At 35.6% G+C, this 24523-nt stretch overlaps 1 protein-coding gene across 1 annotated transcript in view; it reads right to left on the bottom strand.

Annotated features, from left to right (window-relative positions):
* WAPL (WAPL cohesin release factor) overlaps nucleotides 1-24523 on the bottom strand; it is a 71563-nt gene that overhangs the window by 3492 nt on the left and 43548 nt on the right. Inside the window, 13 exon segments of the mRNA XM_040563330.1 lie at nucleotides 489-577; nucleotides 1732-1939; nucleotides 3155-3316; nucleotides 3998-4113; nucleotides 4498-4673; nucleotides 5852-5928; nucleotides 7432-7529; nucleotides 8065-8176; nucleotides 13052-13279; nucleotides 18469-18580; nucleotides 20562-20698; nucleotides 20950-21102; nucleotides 23888-23983. Coding sequence (XP_040419264.1) covers nucleotides 489-577; nucleotides 1732-1939; nucleotides 3155-3316; nucleotides 3998-4113; nucleotides 4498-4673; nucleotides 5852-5928; nucleotides 7432-7529; nucleotides 8065-8176; nucleotides 13052-13279; nucleotides 18469-18580; nucleotides 20562-20698; nucleotides 20950-21102; nucleotides 23888-23983 — 1764 coding nt within the window.

Genomic DNA, 24523 nt, shown 5'->3' with positions numbered 1-24523 from the left:
CTTCAACTTTCCATTATGTATTTCCAACCTGAGGCAATCATCTTCAACTAATGTGGACATACACAATTTCATACAAACTTCACTGGAAATAAAAAAGCAGACTAGGATGAAAAAAACAAGTTGGATGTTAACTTGCTTATTGAAACTGCTGAAAAATGAAGCAAGCTTTTATCATTACAGAACAGGTTAGCCAACCTTCCTTCGCCTTTCCAGTGTTAGTTCATTTGTGAGCTAAGACTAACAACAAACAGTAGAAAGGCAGAAGAGGTTAATGTTCAATTCCTGTTTTTCTTTGATAAACATATTGATGTTCAAAAGATTTGTTTTGGATAGAATACTTGTGGCAATTTTTCACAGAACTATATACATTAAGTTAGCTTCATCAGTGTACCAGCTCACATTGAACCCTGATTTAATAAACCCATTTCAACACTGCAAATTATTACTTCACTAAATATTTTACTGGAGTTATTGACTTATTCCCTTACTGGACTCTCTTGGCAGAGACAGCCTAGAAGCAATGCTGTGTATGAGGCCACAATGCAGTCTTCCATGTGCTTCCCAGCATGCTGAAGAGCTGTAAAAAGAGACAACAGCGTATTGTATCCTCTAAGCAGCTGGTATCTTTTACTGCTTCAAATACAATCTTTCATTATCACTTTCCAGAATTCTATTTTCTCAAACAAAATATCTTTTTGCACTGAGACTTCAGAGGCAAGAATCGAACTCCTTACTTAACTCAGAAGCACACATTCTTGAACAGAAAAATGGTGTTCATTCTCTTTCAATTCGTTACATTTTATAGTACTTTTATTGTCATACCATTTCAATGGGCAAATTGTATGTTTAACACAACAAAATAGAAATATGTTTTCTGCGATGCTATAAGCCAATAAGATTTACACAAAAGAGAAGACTTTCATATTACAAATAACAGATATGGCACTTTTTGCTAATGGCTCAGCATTTTGGGGGGCAAACCACAAATAGCTACAGACAACAGCTGATGGAATTGAAAAAACGAGGAATCATATAGAGCAAGGCTGGAAAAAGCAAGGCAGTGCATTTGCTATCAGAAGATTAACATGAGCCACTCAACTGAGAACAACTAATGTTTTTGACCAGCTGTATTCTCCCGAAACAAACCATGTAATTCAGCTTAAAGATGTTCAAATTCCTGAAATAAATTCCTAAAGATGAGGCACGTTCAAGGCATCACATAGGTACCTGAGATACCACCGATGGAGCAAGAAGAACTCAGAAAAAGAAGATGGGGACAGAAGGCAGAAGCAGCATACATTCAAGTAAATCAGGGAAAAGAGAAAAGAACTGAATGGAGTATGAAACAAGAAGGGTCACTACGCAGTGGAATACAAAATTAAGGCAGATATTGTTCTTCTGCAAAAGGCCTTGAAAACTATAAAGGCCTAAAAGTTCCATTTCAGAATTTCTTACACAGAACATGCCTAATTTTTTTTTTTTTTTAAAAGGGACTGACAGACAGAAGGCACTATTAAGTAAAGAGTAATACTTCCCCCCCACACACACTTCACATGCTTCAACTCTGAACTGCTCATACTCGTGCTTTGTAACAGCTTCACGTGGGGAATACACTGAGGAAATCTCAGCCTAGCGGACTGCAGATAAACAGGAAGTAGAGGACAAGTTAAGAGTTTATGCGATCGCAGAGTTCTTGCCTTTTTCTGAGCTCATCAAAACCCTCCAACATACCTTTATTAAGATCAAGTTCTTCATCATCTTCTTCCTTCTTATCTTTCTCTTCAGTACTATCTGACTTTTCTGTGGAGACCCACTGTATCTCCCCACTTGTTTCTTGCCATTCCCCACTCTTATCATGCTGAGCAGTGGGAGCTTCTTTAATCAATTCATCTGTCTGGCTCTCAGCCAGCTGCGCCGCTCGCTCACGCTCAAGAAATAGCTGATGGGGAAAAATTCAGAAATATTTCTATTATAAATTAAACCCTACACACATGGAATTAATACTTGAAAGTATATTTCTCCTTCACAGCTCACCCATTAATACAGGTAGCCTTCAATACTATTCTTCACAATAGCCTTTTCTTCTTCAAAGGGTAACGTGATTTATCACAACACTAATGCTGTGCTCTACAGAAAAGGCTTGCCTCCCTCGCTCCCCAATGTTCAACCAACTGGCAGATTCCTCTTAGGTATCAAAAATGCTTAACTGCTTTCTTTGAGAGACAGCTTGAAGAGTAAAAGTTGCCAGATTTTCTTGTCAATTTTAGTTCTTTACCAATCCTCATTTTTCTTTTCATGCAAACTATCCTCTCATTGCTCTCTGAGTTTTTCCCTTGATATGTAAAAAGCAAAAATTTGAAATTTGAAAGGGTAATTTAAAATGACTTGGCAAGTCATGTTAAGGTGAATGTGACTTAACCAATCTCATACTGCGCACTTACATCTTGTGAATTACTTCCCAAATCATATAACCACCAGTTTTAAATATTGCTTTGCAGAGCTGTGTACATTGAAACACTTATTATTATTAATATCCTGATTGTTGACATTTTTGTCTGCTGCTGGACAGTCATTTCACATAATGAAATGGAACAACTGCTAAAAAATCCGTAATTTTAATGGAGATAAGTTTATAAGGTTGTAAATTATCCTGTTACTTTTATTTTAAGTTGCATGTTGGAGCTTACTCACCAACATAATTAGTGGATTTCTTTTAAGAAGTTAGTCAATACAACATTTAAGAATGGGGTTTCAAACCCATATGCATTATATTCACATTAAAAAACTGATAAAGCATGATTTTAAAAAATGACCTTAAACTCCCATAAAAATAGTACTTAAAAATCTATGGAAGCTTACAATTACAAGTAGCTTACAAGTTTTGCAACTGCTTAAAAACAGCATGAGGAATAAACTATATAGGAACAAGAAAGCTCTGCAGAGCACAAGAGCAGCTTTCAGATGTCTGTAATAATGCTGCCAAGTTGTGAGTAGCACCCCTCTTCCCTCACCATGCTGTACTACATTCTCAAAATGTGCAACAAAAAATTTTTGACAAGCATCTTCGCTGCTGAGTTCTTTCTTCTTCCTTGAAAGTCTGATAATGAAAAATGGTGACTATTACAGGAAAAACATTTTTTGGTTCATTTCTTACCTGCACTAAAGCCTGAACAGCATCAATCTGTCCACTTATCTTTAGGCTATCATCTCCTTCTCCCGTACAGAATGAGTCAAAAGAACACGATGTTTCCATATTGACAAGACAGTGCCTGTTCCGAGCACTATATTCTACTAGATTGATCAACAGACCCAATCCCTGCAAGAATTGGAGAATCAAAGAATATTACACACACTAAAAAAAAAATTATCAGAATGTCCTTAGGCTGTATATTTCCCAGGATACATACATACTAACATCTTTATAAAACAGTTTGATAAAGGACGGGGTCAGGATTTAAAGAAATATGAAGCAAAACTGAGAATTCTGCATAGAGGTTCAAGATTTTTCAATTCTGAACAAAACCATTTTAAATGTTTTTAAAGGTGAGATTTAATTTATTGATTAGGGATTCAGGGGTCCAACCTTCAGCTTCTGTTCTTAAAAGACCATTCACATGTGCAGTTTTAGTGTTACTTAGGCCACAGACGCATTTTATGTACGCTGAAGTAAATTTGACACTGCCTTTATCTCAAACAATAACATCCACTATATGTCTAAAATTGAAAAGACATTTGAAAATTATCAATTCAGACTTATTTACCTAAGTCTCTCACAATTCATCTACTTTTTCCCATCAAGCACAAAGAAAAGGAGAGCTCAAAGCCGTCAAATCCTAGAGTTTTCCCTGGACCTTACAGAAACCTCCTTTAAGTACTTCACTAAGGACATGGTCAATGAAGTTTGTAGAGGCTGCTCCTTAATTTGAAATTGGAGCAGTTAAACACACAAGCAGGCAGCAAATCATTTAATATTCATGTAACAAACATGAGAACTTACCAGCACCCGAATATCAAATCTCTGTTCTTGAGGTAGGAACTTTGGAACCTGAAGCACACAATTCATAGCTGTGCCTATCAGACCATCTTGTTCACCTGTTTTTGTACTACCCCATTCTGTAAACAAAAAGAGTTTAAAAGGCTCAATTTTTACAAGATAACATATAATATAAATCTATTATATTATATATATTATTATTATATTATATATTATATTTTATATTATTTTAAGCAGATGGATAAAACCTTTTGGCCCTCAGGATGAACTGGGCCCTCTTGGCCCAAGCATGCATCTTGTTAACACTTCATACTGGCAGTTATTCACCGAATTCCCAAAAACCAATTACTGATTACTACAAAGCAAGCATCTACCATACTTTACCACACTGCCTTACTGCACTGTACATAGAAAAAAACAATCAGTATAAGAAAAAGGTTTACATTAATATACTATCTCTGATGCTGTAACACAGAAGAGGTGTATTTTTTGTTTGTTTTTACCATTATCATTCGTTAAGTTGAGCAAGACACCAATGATGGCCCTCATGCAGTCTTCCACTGCTTTACCCACATGGTTGGTTACATTCTGGTGAGGCAGAGGCTTATTGTCTGGTAAACAGATACTATCTTCAGCACGATTATATCGCTGGATTAACTCCTCACAATGCTGCAATGCTCTGCAAAGAGAAGATGCAGAACAAAATTACCTGGACAACATACAGGGTATTTCACTTTATATATATTTCAACAGGAAAACAGAAAATATGGAATTTATGCAGCGTTTTTCTGATAAAAGTGTAAGATGCTTAATCTGTATAGATAGATGATATGCCTGTCACCTATAAAATCTTTTATGAGTTCAACTGAAATTGTGAAAATAAAACAAAAACAGAAAAGCTTCGTTGCCTAGAGCTTTAACAGCTTGAGATTTCAAGTGCAAAAGTTCGTTTTTCTTTCCAACTTCATCGCAAGGTCTTAAGACACATCTCCTCTCCCTACAAACAGCCTCTCATATCCTCTGACCATCAAGGCACAACATTATTCTGATAGTATTTTCTAACTGTTCACCTGTCTTGTCCCCAGAGCTATCCCTATTCTGTGATAAGTAAGTGACACATGATGTTCCAGCAGAAGCAGCCTTCATCTCATAACACTACCAGACCAGACATAATTCTACCGCATTACATTAGTTTGACAAAGTGACAGTGCTGATTTCAATTACTAACAAAACTAAGATGTCAGAAGTACATATTGGACCAACTAGCACAGTGAGTAGATTTTTTTCTCTAATTTAAAGAACCACTCAAAATATTTAGCCTACAACCACGACATTTTTTTTTCCAGTGAGGTCTGCACAGTCAAATTTTCAGCCTAATTTGCTTTCTTATGAACCACTTGAGCAGTGCAAGAGGGATTCAATCTCTGCCAGTCAACTGGGACCTCATCCTGATTGATAAGTGGGGCTGGGAGAACAGTTCAGAACAAATTTTCTCTATTCTTATAGTTACACTGTCAATTCACTATTATGCTCCACCATTCCAACAAACACTTAAGATAATAAAAACCACTATCAAAAAAAAGTAGCTTCCCAAAAGTAGCTTCTCTTCTGTGCTCATCTTATTTTGGTACTAAAATCTTAATCCACAGTTTGCAGCTTCAACAGAACCAACAATAACTACATGTTCTTAGTACTCAGGCAGTTACCAATACCCTCATCTAAAATAACTTGAACATTACTTAATGAAAAGCAACATAGAAATTAAGTTTTTTCCCCTAGAATTTTCTGGTATAGCAAATTTATTTCTTGCTGTATCACATGCAGAGCTGTGCAAAAATGTATTTTGTTACAACTTACTTAGCTGAGGAGACTATGAGTTGCGAGTCTTTGTATGCTATCAGATAGCTCTGATTTTCTGGATTATGCACAGTAACCTAAAAAGGGGAGCAGAAAGTAGCGTTAAAAAAAAGAGACGACCTTTTCCTTGAAAGAACTATTCACTTCCACTACCACCCCACTTTATTTAGTTCCATTTTTCTTGGTTATTATCCAGAGTCAGTTTTCACTTATTGTACCAGGATTTCCTTGGACTTTCCACCTTTTAAGTAATCCCACAAGATTGGGGCACTGCATATAAAACCATCTTCCCTGATACACTCCAAACAGGAACTCTGTGGGAAGATATTCTGCCACAGCAGAACCTGAACCTATATCCTGGGACACTGTAGTCCCAATGCATGTGTGCGCGCGTGCATATACATGTAAATATTTTGTTATTTAAGACTTGATGTCAACTCCACTTCTGACAGCTTATTATACATCCAACCATAAACTTTTTCCTCAGTTCTCTTGGACTGGAATATAAAATCGATTTACACGAACAGTAAAAGCTCTTCTTAAATTTTTATTATATGGTATGCTGATTTGTCCTCTCTCCCAAATTCCTGAGGATCTTACTATATATCACAAGCCATCCTCAAATTCAAACTTGAGTATTCTGCCACTAAACAAGTCTCTTCTGCTGTTGCTTGGCAATTCCATCCATGGAATATAATAGCAGAAACTGGATCTGAAAATTTTTCTCTCACTATTCTGAAGTAAAGGGATAGGTGCTGTAACTTTTAAGTAGCCACACCTGCATTTGTTCATTATACTCATTTTTTAGCTTACTTTTACAGTACCCTTGAGTTTATCTTGCTATTTTAGTCAAGAAGTATCACTGCAGCTACTTGCCCTCTGACTCAGGCTTAAGATATTAAGACTTACTGACCTGTACTTTGAACCTGAACACCCCTTTCTGACGTGCAGAGCAGTATTTCTAAAACATCACATTTTTCTATTTGCTTACAATATCACAAGCAAAAAGAGTAACAACAAATATGAAACTCAACAAAATGAGGCTTTGTAGGGAAGCATATGCACAAGGTTTCTCTCAATTAAGCTCTACAAAAATTACCACACATTTTAATTCTCCTCAAACTTCTCATTGAAAAACATTTACCATCTCAATATACACAATCAACTGACTACAGACCTAGTGTGACCTTCAAGGCAGTTTGCTCTTTCAACACTTAGCTAGCTGATGTCTGAATGCAGTAATTCTTAATAATATACATATCAATTTATAGTTTTAAGAAAACACATTATGCTGTGTTATTACTAGACTCACGCTAAACTCAAACTCATGACAAAAGAAAACAAACAGCAGTTTTTCAGAGGAACTTAAAAAAAAAAAGCATCAGGTTATACACAGTTATTCTTAATGACAGTGAGTGATATTCTACATTAATGAACAAAACTTCCAATATTCCAGGAACACTGATAAACCTCACAATGTTAATAGCTTTGATTAAAACATTTATTGTTACTTATATAACTATATATTTACAGAACACTTTAGAGAAATCATTTTTTAGAAACTTAATGTTCATACTTACGCTTTCTAAGACCCGTAAACACCTTTCTGCACCCCATAACGAAGCAACCAATTTCTCTTCATTTTCATCACTGCTTAGGTGATCCACACATTCTTTAACTAAACAAAAAAAAATTTCCACTGTCAATAAGATGTCTTCATAAGCCAAGCATTCAGATTTAACTAGCTATTCAGAGAGTTGCTATTGACCGTGTTTTACACCTTAAAAACCCTGTAGTACTAGGAAACAATCTCAAAGACATGATCAGCATTCCAAAATTGTTACATTTCCAGGTAAATTAAAAGAAGGCTTTACAATTTTGTGATTGTTGCCACACTAATTACCTATCTGTATATTTTATTTTCTACTAAGAGATTGTACAGTACATGATTCTGTTTTTTAACTGCAAATAAGTCCACATATCTTAAAGATGCATTGTTTTGTAGTACTTCAAAGTACTTTAATGTACTTTCAATCCCACGCAGAGATTTGTCACTAATATTTCCCAATAACTTGTCATAAAATTGTGCATTTTTAAAAATTGAGAATATATCATTTTTTCTATTCTTAAGCAAAGAAAATTAATATTAAGAAAATCAAACATCTTGGATTTACTATTTTTTGCACACTGTAAAAGCAGGATCTCCAATATACCTTTATCTACAATATGATCAAGACCACCTAGAAGTCGCAGTTCTTCTTTAAACCAGTCCCCAGCTCGTTTTGAGGTGAGAGACAGCAATGTCTCCATTGCTAAATGCCCGGTCTGAAAGAGTTAGATTCCAGAATTAGTGAAGTCATATGCAGCTGCAGCCAACACATCAGATCATACAAATACACATCATACAAAAACAAAATTACAGTTTCTGAGTAGAAAAACCACCAGAGGGAGCAAGAACAGATAGAGACATGCGTGCATCTGAAAAAAAAACAAAACCTTGGTACTGATTAAAAAGATATGTTAGCATTCTCAACTTTTTCTAGATATTTTTAATATTTTAGAAAGTCTAAACAGCCTCTTTTCATCTGCTTCTCCTCTTATCAAAAGAGACTAGTGGTGGAAGGAAAGGAAAGGAACAAAATAGCCAGGTAGGAAAAAACCTGCAGTGAACACTGCTCTTTCCCCAGATACATTAGCTTTGCTGCTTTGTAAAATACATGTTTCTAACCAAGTTTTTTGTGACTTTACTTTAAATGCACTAAAGAAAACAATTCAACTAGGATGCTGATAAAAAACCTTACTATATTTACTGGATTCTTTTTTCGTAAGAGGAATACATACTGAAATTCTACAGCACTGAAGATAAGCTTACTCCCTGCAAATTGAAGTTGAACAGATTTTAGGTGATTATCTTAGTTAATCTCCTGCAATGATTTTAAGCAGAACAAACCCCATCTATAAAAGACTTTATCTTGTTTTTATAAAAGCTTCTAAAAAAAACAAATGTTAATAATAAAACATTATATACATACATGTACACATGTCTAATATGCATAAGATTTATATCTACACAGAATATTGAATTCTGTAATCTCTGAAAAACAGATGAGTAAATGTGGACTACTATAAGCCTAATAATTTAACGTGCCACAAATACAACAACGAACAGCCAGAGAAAAAGCCATAAGATCCCATTAAAGTCAATCAAATTCAACCACTTTAAAGTTATCTTCCCTCCGTGACACATTTGATTTCTAACACTTCAAGGAGGGCTGTGCTTATTCTGAGATGTGCAGCCTATTCCAGGATACAAGCGCAAACCTCAGCACCTCCTGGGAATAACAGTACTCACCAGGCTTGAATAAACACCCTGTTGTCTTTGAAAACCAAGTTATTATTTGTATGATTCCTCCCCACCAACCTTGACAGCTTCAGCTGCTTTCCTTTTTTTTTTTTTTTTTTTCAGATTATTGATCTCCAAGGAGAAGAAAGTTCAAGATCAATGCTGATAAAGAAGAGTTACTACCCAAAAGTTCTTTTTTCATTTTTCTTTTTTTTTAAGAAGCAACCTCTGCAGTAGAGTCACTGATGAGCATACAGGTTAGTAACTGCATTTCTCCAACGTAAGTGGAAGTGTCCTTGGGTCATGAAAGCATCGTGGGGGGCAAGAGAACATGAGCAGCAGCAAATCTACAACAGGTCATTGCTCACTGAGTCAGCAGCATCTCAATTCCCCATCACAGAGGAAACAAACACAGAGCTGCAATTACTCCTGCCACTGTTTCACCACCCTGGCAACAGGTAACCACCTTTAATTGCCAGCAGCCACTCACTCAGTCTTCCCACAGGAGGGAAGTTAGGCCCACTTGGTTTCAAACTTTTCTTATCACTTGGAGATACAAGGTCCAAAACCCCACTTTTACAAATTAAGTTAAAAGCATAATAGCAGACAACATTTTAAGCAATGGATGTAGAACTGCCCTTCTGATGCCAACCAAATGAGCAAGTGTTTTGAGGGACAAAGGGAAAGAACCTGCAGACAGCAGTTTGACAGATCCCTAGTTCTCCACAGCTTTCCCATCTTCAGAAAATTTTTCATGCTTTCAGATTGAGCTTGAAAATTTTGTAACATGGGTATCTGAAGCCAGGCATAACCTAAATCAGATTGATAGAAGCTGAACAGAGACTTTCCTTAGAGATCTTAAGGGCTACAAAGGATTTAACTAATCTTCTGTATGTGTTTCCATGAAACCTCAAAGTCCACATAGTATTTCAAATACAGTACTTAGTCTTCCTACAAAGGGCAGTAAGACTTCAAAAACTCCAGGAGAATATTATTTGATATTCATACAACTGGACAAGACGACATTTAAAAACACGTATATACTAAAAATTGTTATTCAAGATTTAATTCTTGCTTTTGAGGAAAGTCTTGAAGGTCTTTTCCAACCTTAATAATTCTATGATTCTGATGAATATTATGTCAATTACTATAAAATTTTAAGACCAAAGTTTCAAAACATGGTTTCCTTAAGATTTCAGCCTTATGCTGAGACTGAAAAACAAAATAACCCTTCACCAACTGAAAAGAGAAGTCACTTCTGAACATTTTCATCATGATGCAACAGATAAGAGCTAGCTTGCAAGCATCAGCTACACTGGGCTATGCTGACTGACAGCCAAGTGCAATTTGCTATCATGAAGATTAAGTTCTTCAGGTTTGATCTTCTCCTAAACCAGGAAATACTTGGAACAAATTGAATGCACAGAGAAGTCCTTTTCAATTTCTGGCTTTACATTTTCAATGTTGTTCATAGCAGTCTAGAAAACAGAATCCTTTGAACACCTTTATGAATACTCAAGAATTAGTCCAAACTAGTTTCCAGATAGAGTCACACAAACGACATTGTCTGCGTTAAAGATATGGGCAGCTTTGGTCACCTTCATTGAAGCTCAGATTCAAAAACCGAACGTATAACTGGTTAAGCACAAAATGGAGCTATCAAAATAGCTGTTGCAATCCTTCTGTTTCTCAGTGTTTATGTCTGAGTTTGAAAAAGTACAGATCTTTTCTATAACCCCCCCCCCCAAAATTTGCATTTTTGTTAAAATTTTCTGCCTGTTTGTCATCTGGTACAAAACAGATTACATATTATACCTCATGACAGAGATCGATGTGAAAAACAACTTTATGCTCCACACATGAAGTTCATTATTGTCTCAACTTACCATTGCAACTATCATAAACTGGCAGAGAATCTATTCATATCATTTGGCTTGCAAATATTCTCAGAACACTATAATAGTCTACTTCTAGATGGCACAGCTGGGAGGGAACCAGTTTCCATCTGTGAGGTACTACAGTATTTAACACATTTGCAACAACAGCTCGATATAATTTTAAGAAATCAAGATGCCTCAGGAAAAAAAAAAGAAACCTGTGATGATAATATTCTTTTCTCATGGACGTATCTCTTGCAGGACAGAGTCCCTTTAATATATCCTCTCCCTTTTAAAACTCATGCTTAAGAAAACAAAAACGAAATTATAGTTCATGAAAAACATTAGGCCTACTGAGATCATGAATATAAGAAAAGCTGTAATAGGAGACAGTGGTCAGTGTGGCTGGATGCTTTAGCAATCAGGAACCTACACCAGCTGTTCCACGCTTAATAAACAGATCTGTCTTGCATTTTGTAGTGCAAAAGATATCTTGGCACTGAGATAGTGAGCTATGTGAGTCTTCAGAATTAAGACAGTAATTACACTAATTCCTTGCTAATCGTCACATAGAAAGCAAAATTTGTTCTGTGTTGATATCTTAAGATTGTATCACACAACAGACTAAAGTGAAGGCTGAGAACATCAACTCAAATTTATTCTGCTTTTGCAGATTCGAAAGGCCAGAAAAGTCACCGAGTTCTTTACCTACAGATTCCACATACTTACAGGAAATATGCCTAAAACTGAAACACTGAAATAATTCTCCTTTGTCACCCTAAATTGCTTATCAAGGTTAAGAATTACGCCATCAAGACTATCTTCCTACCCTAAAATTCAACTCTTCCTAATGCTATGTAATACTGACTTTTCATACCAATTCAGCTATCTGTTCCACATCTGAAATTTGGGCTGGGGTTGAGGTGTCAAAAGGACAAAAAAAAGTCACTAGAACTACAGAAGAAGATGCCGGTTCATCAAGGCATATCATCTTTTAAACTACTCTAAGACTGAACACAATCTCATCTTCAGGTTACTGATGAGTTGTAACATCTCTTGCAGAGATAAAACTCTAAAAAGCTCACTTCATAAGCAATAGATCAGATCTCCTGTCACTGTGAAGTATTGGATTAAAAATAGCAAAAACCTTATAACAATCTTTGAAACTTTAAAGAAAGTATTAAAAGATGTTAAAAAAAATAACAACGTGTTATACTGAAATATGATGAAAGCAAAAGCACTAAGTTGTGCCATCTATGACCACTCATGCAGTCAATCTGTCATCAAGTCTTTAAAAATACTCTTTTTAGAAGACTTGCAACTTACCCTTTAATTTTTCAAGCTAGCTCAATAACTAGCATCGAGCCATGGCCAAATTTATTTTTAAACAAAATGTGTTCACTCTGCTGCATCTGAAGATACATTCATAAAAAACAAGTATGCTTGAGAAACGAAGTATAAAAACCAACCCTTATCCACACATAAGATTATCGATAGATCTGCTACTACACTCCCTGCAAAGAAAAATTGGTTTCTGGAAGACAGACAATATTATTAGTATTAAATATAAGTACCTGTATGACAACTCTAGTTTAACACACAACACTCTTATTCCCACATAGCAACCACTACTCTTTGTGAATGAACATACATAGATGAAAATGTAGGCAGAGAAACAAAAGTCAAACTGAGTGTGATCCTTTAGCACACGGCTGTTACTTGTTTTAATAGCTACCTTTAACGAACTGCTCTTACCAGTAGTCAACAGTGAACCAGAGAGCTGAAGAACATAATTTCATCTGGCTTTTATAAAGGAAATTTTAAGTTCAATAAAAGAAAACACTTGCAACACTTTTACAATTGCAGACAGCGTCATGAATTCTGAGTTGTGATATAGGAAATTAAAGCTGATACTATTAATTCCATTTTATTAAACATTCCACTAGTGTCAAGTCTTTCAAACAAAAGCACAATACCCACCGTGATGTTTTCGAGATCAAGATGTTTGTTGTGAACAGTTTCACAAAGTCTCCGAATTTTTTCCTTAATTTTATTCATGTCTTTTTCATTCAGGAGCTTGGCAGAAGAAGCATCTTGTTCCAATTCCAAAAGCCGTATCATCAGATCTAAACTAGCTCTGTCTAAATCCATGTTCAAACGATCCCTACTCAAGATGTACATTAGAGCTGCTGTACAAAGGGACAAATTCTTGGGTTGGGAGAGGAAAGAAAAAAAATATATTTTTAGTAATCACATTAGGTAGAAGTTTTAAAAAGTTTTAATAAACAAGATAAAAAATTACAAAAGAAAAAACCTGACAAGTCCCAGTCTCCACTAGCACTTGCATGAGTACTTACTCCAGTACATAAATGGACTCATTCTAGCAATTTACTAACATTTTCTTCACCCATACAAATAAGACACAAATCATTTAATACATTTAAAAAACCCTGGTAGAAAAGCAGGTTTTTCTACTTTTAAGGGACTCTGTTGCAGACAGAATAAGCAGCAGTAACTCCAATAATATGGAATTACAGAAGAGACAGATGGCAGGGGAACAAAGTAAAAGGTACAGGACATGTGGCAAGGTAGGTGAAAATTCTCGTTAGATGAGTTAAGCTGGTAACAGAAAACACTGAAAAGATAGAGATCATAAAGACAGCATTCACATATGAAAGGAAAAAGAAAAAGTGCCCGGTGACATACATTCCGATTCCATCAAGCAGGTCTGTCTGTCAGTAGTTGATCCAAACCTTTCCCCCACACACACCTTCAATTTCCAGTAGAATTCTGCTTTTTCAAAGTAGCCGAAGTACAAAGCAAACCAGCCCTCCTCCCCATCAGTTCTTAACAAGCTAATCCTATTAGTTTGACCACCTCTACCTTATGAAGAGTTGACAGAAATGGTATATAGGAACCTCTTACTGGCTGAAGAATACTTAAACTTTCAAGTTCAAGAAATAATTAAAATTCATCTTTGTGAATATCCAGAAAAGCAAAGGCAGAAGAAGGCTGTCAGAAAGAGACAAATGACAGTAGGAGTGAAGAGGTCAGACCAGAGCTACCTGTCCCTAGTGCTGGCAAGTACAGCGCTTGCACCAAGAGACCTATCTATCCAGGTGAGGTCCAAGTGATAACAAAGAAGAAAAAAAATCAAGGAGAATCAAGTTATGCTGGGCACAACACTTTCAGAAACCTTTCTAGACATCCAGAGGAAAAAAAAGCTGTGCATGTGTGTTTTACTACAAATAACTGTTAATTATTGAGTTCAACCCTGAAAGAAGAGTCAACATGCATCTTTTTTTTTTTTTTTTTGCATATAGGGTAATTTCAAAGCTTTTGCAGAAAAGTTTTATTCTGTGATGTGAATTTAATTTAAGTCTGGGATGTGAATGTTGCACAGCTCAACAGGAAGGAGCAGAATTTCTGGGTCACAACAGATTAACATTTTGTTAAGGGTTCAGCTAACCATCAAAGCCATCATTAGCTGCCTCTGTTTATTTTAGAAGCAAGTGATAATCATACCTGGTCATACCAAGCAGTACCAGCATTTCCAAAGCAGGATTAGGCAGCTGACAGTCTATCAAAAGGTATGTTAAAACTCCTTTCTGTCTGAGTCAAGGAAACCCTTGAGGGCAGAGGTGAATAAAATGCATTTGGAATACTAAAGGAAGCAATTTTCCAAATCTACGTCTCCTTTCATGAGTACAACCTCAAGACATAAGTTTATTTAGAAAAAAAACAGAAAAAAATCCATCTTAGCTATGAATGTCACTATTCCAGATTTGTCACCTGGATCATTTAAGGCAGCAGTCTTTGCAGCTTGCCCATACAGTGAAAAGAAATTAAGGGAAAATGTGTGTCCTGTCTTTCTCGAATAAACCTTGCAATTTTATCATTTACATTCAAGAAACTGTTTCTGGTTTAAACTGTAAGAAAGTGACTACACTCCGTTCCTTCAGAATAGCAGTTCTTAGAACAGGATCTAGGAAAAACACATTCCACATAAAACAAAGGTAACAAAGCACTCCTCGCTGTTATTCATCAAATGGGGGACCTACTCTAGTAACATCGATGAAAAACTATCTTCTAGTGACCAGTATTATCAAGGTGACCTCCCTGGTAGAAAAATGCTCAAGCCCTCAAAAGAGTTTCTGAAATACAAACTACAGAGCAGTCAAGAGGGAAACTGTAGAATTTATAATCTGGACTACCAATTCTTAGGCATTTCAAGAAGCCAGAGACTGCTCTTCAGTCGCTACACAGAACACTAACTCACAGACACTCTGAAGTCTGATAATGGCAATCAGACTCATTTCGTAAGCCTCTGCACCAAGCCCTTGACTTCTCCCACGCTTGCTTCCTTTCCAACTGACTTCCTGTCACACAGCAAGTAATGGCTTTCCGTCACATAAGCATCTGTCATCACTTCCCTTCAGACCTTCCCACCCAGGTTTTAAAATGCTTAGATCAGAAAGGAACCAAGGTGGGGACTAAGACATTATACTGAAAGTTTCAGGCTGCAGGAGCACTGCCGAACAGCAAAAAGGAGGGGAGTAAGTACTTTTAACAGGAACGAGATTCCTGCAACAAGGAAAACCTGTAAGCAACCAGGCCAGTAAGCCTCCGAGTGCTCAAGAGCAACCGGAAAACAATGATGTTGGAAAATAAGCAAAGACTTCAAATATTAATGGTGCTTATACTGCAGGATGAGCCTGCTTCAACTACATGCCACCAATATGGTTTGCTAAAGCTCATTTTTCTTACTCCTTACAGACAGGTTGGTTTAATCTTAAAAAATAGTAACTCTTGAATATCACACATTTTGCTCCGGTCTTTTGTAAATGTTAAAGACAATTAACCACACAGCTTTCAGACAAACTCATACCCTATCATACGTAGAATTTGAAGCTGAAAAGGTAGAAATCTGTACAACTCATTTTTGATCCTCAAAAATCAAAACCTCAAAAAATCCCACCCATATAGATCGGAGTAGTTGACCTGCTCCCCCTCCTCCCTCCCGTTTTATTCCTGAAGATGCTTAAAACACATCCTGCTTCCTAACAAGTGTTGTGGTGGGGAGAAAAGAGTAAAATTAATAGTATTTGCTCTAGACAGAAACTTTAAGGCATACTTAACTATGGAGTTGCAATCCATACTTCTACAGTATTCAGGAAGACATCCTAGTTGAACATTTACTCCAGAAACTGCAGGCCAGTCACACCCACGCTCATCCTTGCCTTCCCTTGCTCATTCTATTTATACTCCAACTTGCGGGAACAGATGGTTATTTTTTAGGGTTCAGCACTACATTGACTGTGCTCTTTTTTTTTTTTTGACTTACGTGCTGAAGACATTACAAAAACACATTTATGTGCTTAACTACTGACAACTATAATGAAAATACAGATTTTCGTTTAAAGATTAATAACAATACTCCAAAGCCTTTAGTGTACAGCTAAAGAGACAAAGTCAGCTTAAAAAATGAAACTGCAGCTTAAAAGACAGATCTACAAGAAATTTACGTGCTGCAAGCACTTTTCATGTAAATATTTTGGGGGCACAGCTCAATAACATAACTGGTTATCTTGTTTTCTCTGCTGAGCAAACTACAGCTCTGCAACCACTATTTTATACATTTATGGAAATAAGCAAGTCTTCTGCTTTCCCAGTCTGCTCACTGTACAGCACGACTGAATGCAGGATACACTCGTATTTGTTTCCATTAGCACTATCATTGTGACAGTTCTCTCCCATCTCCAAAATACTTGACAGAAAATAGCAACAAAATAGTTGTACCTTTCTTTTTTTTTCCCCAGTCTTTATTCATCTTAAATGGATTTGAGACATGCAATTTGAGCCTAGTGTGATTTATTGTTCTAGAGTTACCTTGCACTAATACTCAAATTTCCATCGATCTTAAAAAAGTTTAGTGAAACAATCAGTGAAACAACCTCAAAACAACAAGACAGTGAGGTTATGCAGAAAAGATCACTGTTGAAACATATGCTGTCAGTAGTTAAAGCACATATTTTAGTATTTATTAGTAGTTTGATAAATCAGTGATTTTATAACACCGTAATATACACCAAGAAATATATATTAAAACATTAACTTCCATTTTTTCTTGACAGAAGGGAGCATTTCATCAGATACACTGAAAATAGTGAATATAATCAATGCTTTTTGCTACTGCAGACTAATAATAGCATGCAATTTGCTTCTGAACTGTATGAGCAAGTTCTTTTGAAAAATGAAGGAGTAATGGTAACTGTTAAACGACAGCCTAAAATACACTGAGAAAGCTTGTACATTTTCCAAGTGACTGTAGCTGTCCTCTGCAGATCTCTTACAACTCAGTGGTGGTATCTGTCCTGAATAGCATGACTATACTTTATTTATGCTAGTATCACTCAGCACTGTTTTGACAGCTCACAAAATAATGAACACATTGAACTTGGTTCATATGTTTCACAGTTAGCCATTGCTAATTTGTGATGAATAGGGGAAGAAAGCTTCTATTCTAAAATTAGCTAGTTAGAACTCGATAGCTTTCCCCCCCCCAATCACTGTAAGATGCCAAATGCAATCTTTTGAATGTTTATTTCTGTGGGTACAAATTTTTCTTGAGCTATTTAAAAATAATAATAAACCTGACTGGATACACATAACTATGATCTGCTTCAAGTAACATTTCCCATGTTCAGCTTTTGTAACAATACTTCAAGGGGTACCCCATAGATGCACGGTTTTCAACCGCTGAAAAAAAAAAAAAAAAAGAACTGTCACCCACAAGAAGCATTTTCTATTACAGCTGAATTAAGTTTGTAAAACTGGTAAGAAGAAAAGGACAAAATGCTTTGGGTTTTCAAGTCTCAGGTCCTATCAGCATAAAAACTGAAAATTTACCTTTCTGAAATTTATCACAGAACACTGCACACATTCAAGACATCCCACAAATGCAATTACTGCACTGCTCAAGGAAACAAGCCCCAACCATGCAAGAAACCCCACAGAAGCCAGAGAAAAAGAAACAATTCACATGCAAGCAAGTGTGAAGATAAGCACTTACAGCCATCTTTAAATAAAAAGATTTCTTTTAAATTTCAAGTACTTTTATTTGAAAGAAAAACATAGTTTTTCTTCAAATCTATTTTGAAGAAAAATAAAACGATAAAGCTGTTTTTAAAAAGCTTTCTTAAAAACGAGTCCAAACCTAGAAACATGTAAACAGTGGAAGGGGAACTTGTCATTAGGACACAAATAACTTATTTCTCATTTCTCTTCAAGTTTCTCAAATGACACTATTGATTCCAGATACACACTACACTAGATGCTTGACCTTAAAGTAGACAGGTATGGCTAAACTGTAAATGAAATACACAATCTATCCATACCTGGTGGTGTTGGGAATCATCCAGTGTTTTGAAAACCATGGCTACCATCCCATGTGCTCTCAGATGCATTCGGAAGCTGGGCATGGCGCACTTTGTCGCCAAGCTGATTACACTAGAAAAAAATAATTCTGAATTAGAACAACTAATATCACCATATTTACAAAAACTGTAGCTAAACAAGTCTAAGAAACACAACTGACCATATACCTCAGTCCCCAACAAGCTTTGTCAGGATGTTTCTTCTAAAACTTGTATAAGCCAACTTTATAATTGGTAAAGAGACCAGCATTTTATTCAGCAGTTGCTTACCAAATGTTGGCCAAGAACAGGATTTGAAAGCATTCCCTGAACTTGCTTCTTTCAAAGAAAACTTGAAATAATTTGAAATAGTTATATTGAAAATGAAATATTAATGGATCAAACATGAAACCGATTTAGAGGCACAGGAGAGCTCTGTATGGATTCAGACATGAACAGAAATTATGAACATGAGCTTCCATCACAATCTATTAGTTATCTATTTAATTGATTGATTAGTCGTGCTCATGTCTGACACTACTTTTGCTAGAAAATACTTAATATTTCTGCATTTATAGTTGATGAAAAACACTACTAATATGAGGAAAAATCTGAAGTTAATGCAGTAGTCTTATCAATGATAACAGTTCTATTTTTCAAAATGGACGTTTCTCCCCTATCTTTGTTAGAATTTTGTCTTGTCGTTCCCAGCACAGCCCAACACATGGACAATTAGCAATATATTGCTTTTAAAATGTAGAGTAACATGGGAGTTATACTGGAATCAAGTCATCCGTGACTACCAAGGAAACAATATGAGATTCATATGGTATAGTGTTTTAAAAACAATTAGGCCTTTTTGTCTCCTATCACAGCAGCACCAGTTAGAGCTCATCTATCAGCTTCTGACTCTTTTACATCTGCTGCTATCCTTACACATTGATTTTATTTACAAAAATGACTTCCTTTCCATTTGTTAACTGAAAGAAAAAAATATTGTGGTGTTTATGTAAGTTACACCACACAATAAAATTTTGGGAAGTTAGAAGTTGGTTTAAGGTCTTAGGAAGCTTGCCATATGAGGTAGTGTAATGTGGAAAATACACTCAACGTGAAAAATATTCGTGACTCGTCATGACAGTATTAATTTATTTTCAGAACATAAATGCAAACAGGATAACAGATTTCTTGAGTTTATACTAAAGCAACATAACTATTTTTTTTTGAGGAATGTGAAGAATAAGTTGTTTTTATAGTAACTCTCCTGAAATCATTAAGCTTTTTATCATCCACAGCCAAATCACTAAGCATCCTTAACACTTGCGTCTTAGGCTTCAAGTTTTTCCTTTCTCTAGCATTTTATCTGTGGTAAACAGAGAGGAAATTCGCAAGTGTCAAAACAGAAGATAATAAATTACGTGGGTACAGAACTAATTAACTTTATGTCCAGACAATGGAACCTAGTATTACAGCACAAATAAACTTTTTCTAAGCCCAACTGTAACATTTTTTATACCAATTTCATGACAGTGTGCAACTGGAACATTAAAAGTGCAATGAGTACTCCAGACAACTTAGGAAAGCTATCAGCTAATACTGATGCCACGATGGTTCCAGTGGATGATAGCTACGTTACTTCTCACCAAAGAATGAAGACAAGACAGTTGGAGAGTTTAGCATATCACCATAGATTAGTTCTATATTACAGTCAGCACACTTTATAATCTTTCAGATTTTATTTTAGAATTGATGTTTTCTTTAAACATAGTATACAACTCAAAAATCACACTGAACAGAGTTGTTTTTTTTTTTTAATTTATAGTAAGGCAAACAGGTTTTGAAGATGCATCTTACTGTGCAGTTTTCTATTTCATCTTTTCATCTCCTTCATACTACTTTTGATTAGTCACAGCCTGTCATCTTCAAGATTATTTTCAAATATTACACTTTACAGTGGAAGTGCTGGGTAACTAACTACCAAATGACATTTCTAAGTTTGGCCGGTTCTTTAATGGGTATTTAATTCAATTTTTCTTTTAAAAATAAGTTCAGTGTTTTATATTAAGATATCTTACCTAAGGCAACGTGTGTTTAGGGGCTGATTGCTCTTCAATCCACTTAGCAAGTACTCAATATCATCTGTGAACTCTTGATTTTCACCAAATTCCACTACATCATTGAAGTGCTTTACATGCTGAACAACAGTGTATAACTGGAAGAGACAAATATTTTGACCTAGGTAAGTTGCTCTTGGGATTGATTATAACCTTAACAAGTACAGTTTTAAATCTATTCAGTTTCGAGTGCAAGGAAACATTAAGAAGTCAAGGAAGGCCGTTCAACTGTTTAGATAAAAAAAATATTATCTTTAATAGAAAAGCCAAATTTCATTTTGACACTGTTCCTTCAGTACTTAGAATTACCAAAAATTCTTTATCTTAAAAATTTGTTAAGAATACTTACTTCTTTGTCTTCTTTCCTACATTTCAATGCAGTTACTATCTCTTGATAGGGCTGAGTAGGTATTGTCACAGTTTTAATCACTTTGGGAGGTGGTGCAGGAGCCTTAAAAACTCCATCATCTTTATGAATTGCCTCCTTTGAAGATAGCCTTACCTATTAATAAGAAAGTGCTAAAATGGGCAGATGTTTTGAGCATGTAAACATACACTGAATACATCAGGAAACAGTACAGGTGTGCAATTGTTAAACTCACATTTTGGGACTATTTAGTCCTTGCCTTACACTGCTAAGATTTGCCTAAGCTGTGTGATAATGTACCTACTCTTAAAAAAAATTAACAGTGTCAGAAAGTACATGCATTTTTAAGTTAAAAAAACAGTTCTAAGTAGTCAGAAATACTCCAGTGAATTCTGAAACTGAAAAAAAAAGGATCCTTTACAGTGGTTCTTTAAGGGTAAGTAAAGCAACAAATTTGACGGTTGCAAAACAAGTATTTGTTGATAGTTACAGGTATCTTACCCCCTCAAACTGGAGCTTCCAGGATTGAATTGGTGGCTATACTGAACCATCATTAAGCCCAATGGTCTGCATACGATCACAGCACTGAGGAATCATTGTCTCAACAAATCTTGAGCTGAAATCTGTGTCTACTGCTCTCATTTTTAACTACTGGAGGCTACCACACTGTTGTACTCTGGGTATAGCTATCAGAAACTAACCTCACCAACGTGACACTCCAAAGTGTATTTTGTCTGCAGGTAGAAGACTACCAACATCATTTTTGTAGTACCATAATTCTCACACAAGTAAGGAAAGCATGGTGAAAGCCTCAAATAGGTATTTTCCATACACTGGCCTTATACATATTTGTGTTACTAGTATTTTTTATTTTTTAGAAACAGCATACTACAGCAGAAACTACAGCAAAACCTATTTAGAAGATACAACAGGTAGGAAAGAACTGAAAGCAGGCACAGAATACGCATCAACTGTTACGCACTACAGGGGATATTAGAGAAGAAAGCCTTCTTGCTGTACATTGTATATTAGCAGTCAAAATTAAGATAGAAGCCAAAACAACCTGGTATATTAACACAGTATTCATTAAACACTGCCTCTATCAGTGTGCAGCACTTCAATATTTGCTCTGGTGGCAAAAAGATAATAAACCACCCTGAAAAGCTGGCTTAGAGCACTTAATGGAGGACTCTGGTCTTAGTTTATGAAAGCAGTAGATCCACCGAAGGGTAATGATCTCACCCAAGTCTTGGTTAAAGGCTTCCCCTTCAAAGAAAATTCTAAGAGACTTTGGAGAGGCCATAAGGAAGAATATTTGGCATACGCAGTTTGCATGTTATAGTTTCTCACCATAAATTGAAAACAAATTTATCTGTATCTTCAGCTAACAAGTATGTACGGAAATTGAAGAGGCAGGATGATCTGTGCAGTAATTCCTGCTGAACATTTGGAACATGGCTCATTCCTCATTACTCTTAAATCTTGATCAGACACAGAAATCAATGTTAAAAAAATGTGACTGAAGTAACTTCAGGTACACATCACCCCACCACCAGGAAAACCCACAAACAGGTTCCCTAACTAGTTTGTTCAGTCAAACCTCTACCATATTACTGAATTAATATATTGCTGGTTCCAAAGTGGAAGTTTGACAAAAGATAAAATGTCTTGTTTGAATACGGATGATCCAGACATTCTACTAATCTGAAGAGGATATATTCAAAGACTGTCTGAGAAGACTCAGACAAAATCTGCCTTAAAGTTATCTAGCAGAGTATTTCATAAAAGTCAGTACCAATACAAAGGTTCAGTGAGCAATTAAAGCTTCAGTTCAAATGCACACACTTCAAATTGAGCAGGGAGTTTAGGGTCTTTTTCTTTTTCTTTTTTTTTTTTTTTAAAAGGAAAAACCCAGTGCTGAAAATTCTGCTCTTCTCAAATACTACTGCTAATAGTTACTTTAATGAGTCATCTGTGTTTTCCAGGCAGTGCAGTTAACGTTGAAGGAAGGCCGTTCTGAATAAAGTAAGGACAGCAAAAAAAAAAACACAGAGCAAAAAACATAAAGAGCTATTATCAGAACAAAGCACACAAAGGTAGAAATAAAAAACAAAACCCAAACAGGTGACAACAAAAGCTGAAGACACATCAGTGCTAGAATAACTGCATTCTGATTTCTGTTCTCATGCAAGTAACATGGCAAATTAAGTGAAATTTGCTGACAATATACAATGTCCTCCTAGCATAATCCGTAACAGCTTTTACATGTACGTAAGTCCAAGACCCTGGATTCTCAGAGATTCTTTAAAAACAATCCAAAAATCATTACCTTGAAGCTCTGAACAAACACTGTTTTTTGAAGATTTTTTTTTAAGAATTGTTTTCATCTCTTGTTAACACCTTGTATACATGTTTATATCTGATATGTTAATATTGGTCTTTCTACGTATATAAAGAACATTTCATTTCTCCTATACTGCTAAAGGCTCTAGTCAGATATTAACAAAATTTTACTCCACTATAAAAGGTAAAATAAATGAAATCTCTCTGTAGATTTTTTCTTTTTGACCTACAGATTGCTGATTTTTATGGGTATTAGCAAGTTAATTCCTCGGGTTCTCACAGGAGATGAAATGAGGTCCACTGTTAGAAAGCTTAACTTCAGCAGGCTAGGGAACACAATTCTGAGTATTTTTTAGGTATCCACAAATTAAAATTATATGGAAAATACCATTGTAGAGTATTTCCACTACAATTTCCTTTTCTTTCAAATACCCAGTGTCTCACATCACAAAGTGGACTTGATTCTGAATCACTGTGACATTACCAACTATCAGTAACTTCCATTGGTTCCAAAGAATACCAGGCAATCTTAAAGGGAGATTCACTAAACTTGAGAAAAAATAAACAGTCTACTTACTGGGACACTGGGAGTTTTCAAAACTGGTGGTGCTGGCAGAGCCTCTGATTCCGGCTGGTTCCAGTGTCTAGCATTATATACAGCTTTTGTGGGAGACTACAAGATAAAAATCAAGATATTTATTTTTATGCAAATTTCTTTGTAGGCACTATATACTTCAAAAATGGCTATACCAAGAAAAGAGACAAAGTAAAATGTAAAATGAGCTTCATTCTTTCCTTTCTCTCATCTTAGCAACACAAGTTTTCATTCAAATTGTCAATACAGTACATATCAGAAAATCTGAAAGGCTTTGAAGCATCTTATGGGTTTACATACATGTGGACCCTTACAAATGGCAAAAAACAAATGGCTAAAATATTTCAGATTTTTTTCCTTTTAAAATTTATTCAAATACAAAAGGTCTGCAACATTCCTAAAGACAAAAACATCTACTGAGAAAAAAACTGACAGTAAACACCACATCAGTAGAAATTATGAATAGTTTGGAATCAAAATGCAAAATCAACCTAGATTTTGATGCTTGGAAGAACCAAAAATACTGAAATAAAATACCTTTATCCATATTAATAATTTAAGCTTATTTTTCCTGCCCAAAGATGCATCAAGACAAATCAAAGATGTAGCAAAACTTAC

The sequence above is a fragment of the Cygnus olor genome, chromosome 7 (genome assembly GCF_009769625.2).
Source record: "Cygnus olor isolate bCygOlo1 chromosome 7, bCygOlo1.pri.v2, whole genome shotgun sequence".
Taxonomy (NCBI): domain Eukaryota; kingdom Metazoa; phylum Chordata; class Aves; order Anseriformes; family Anatidae; genus Cygnus; species Cygnus olor.
This window is presented reverse-complemented; position numbering and strand designations above follow the sequence as displayed.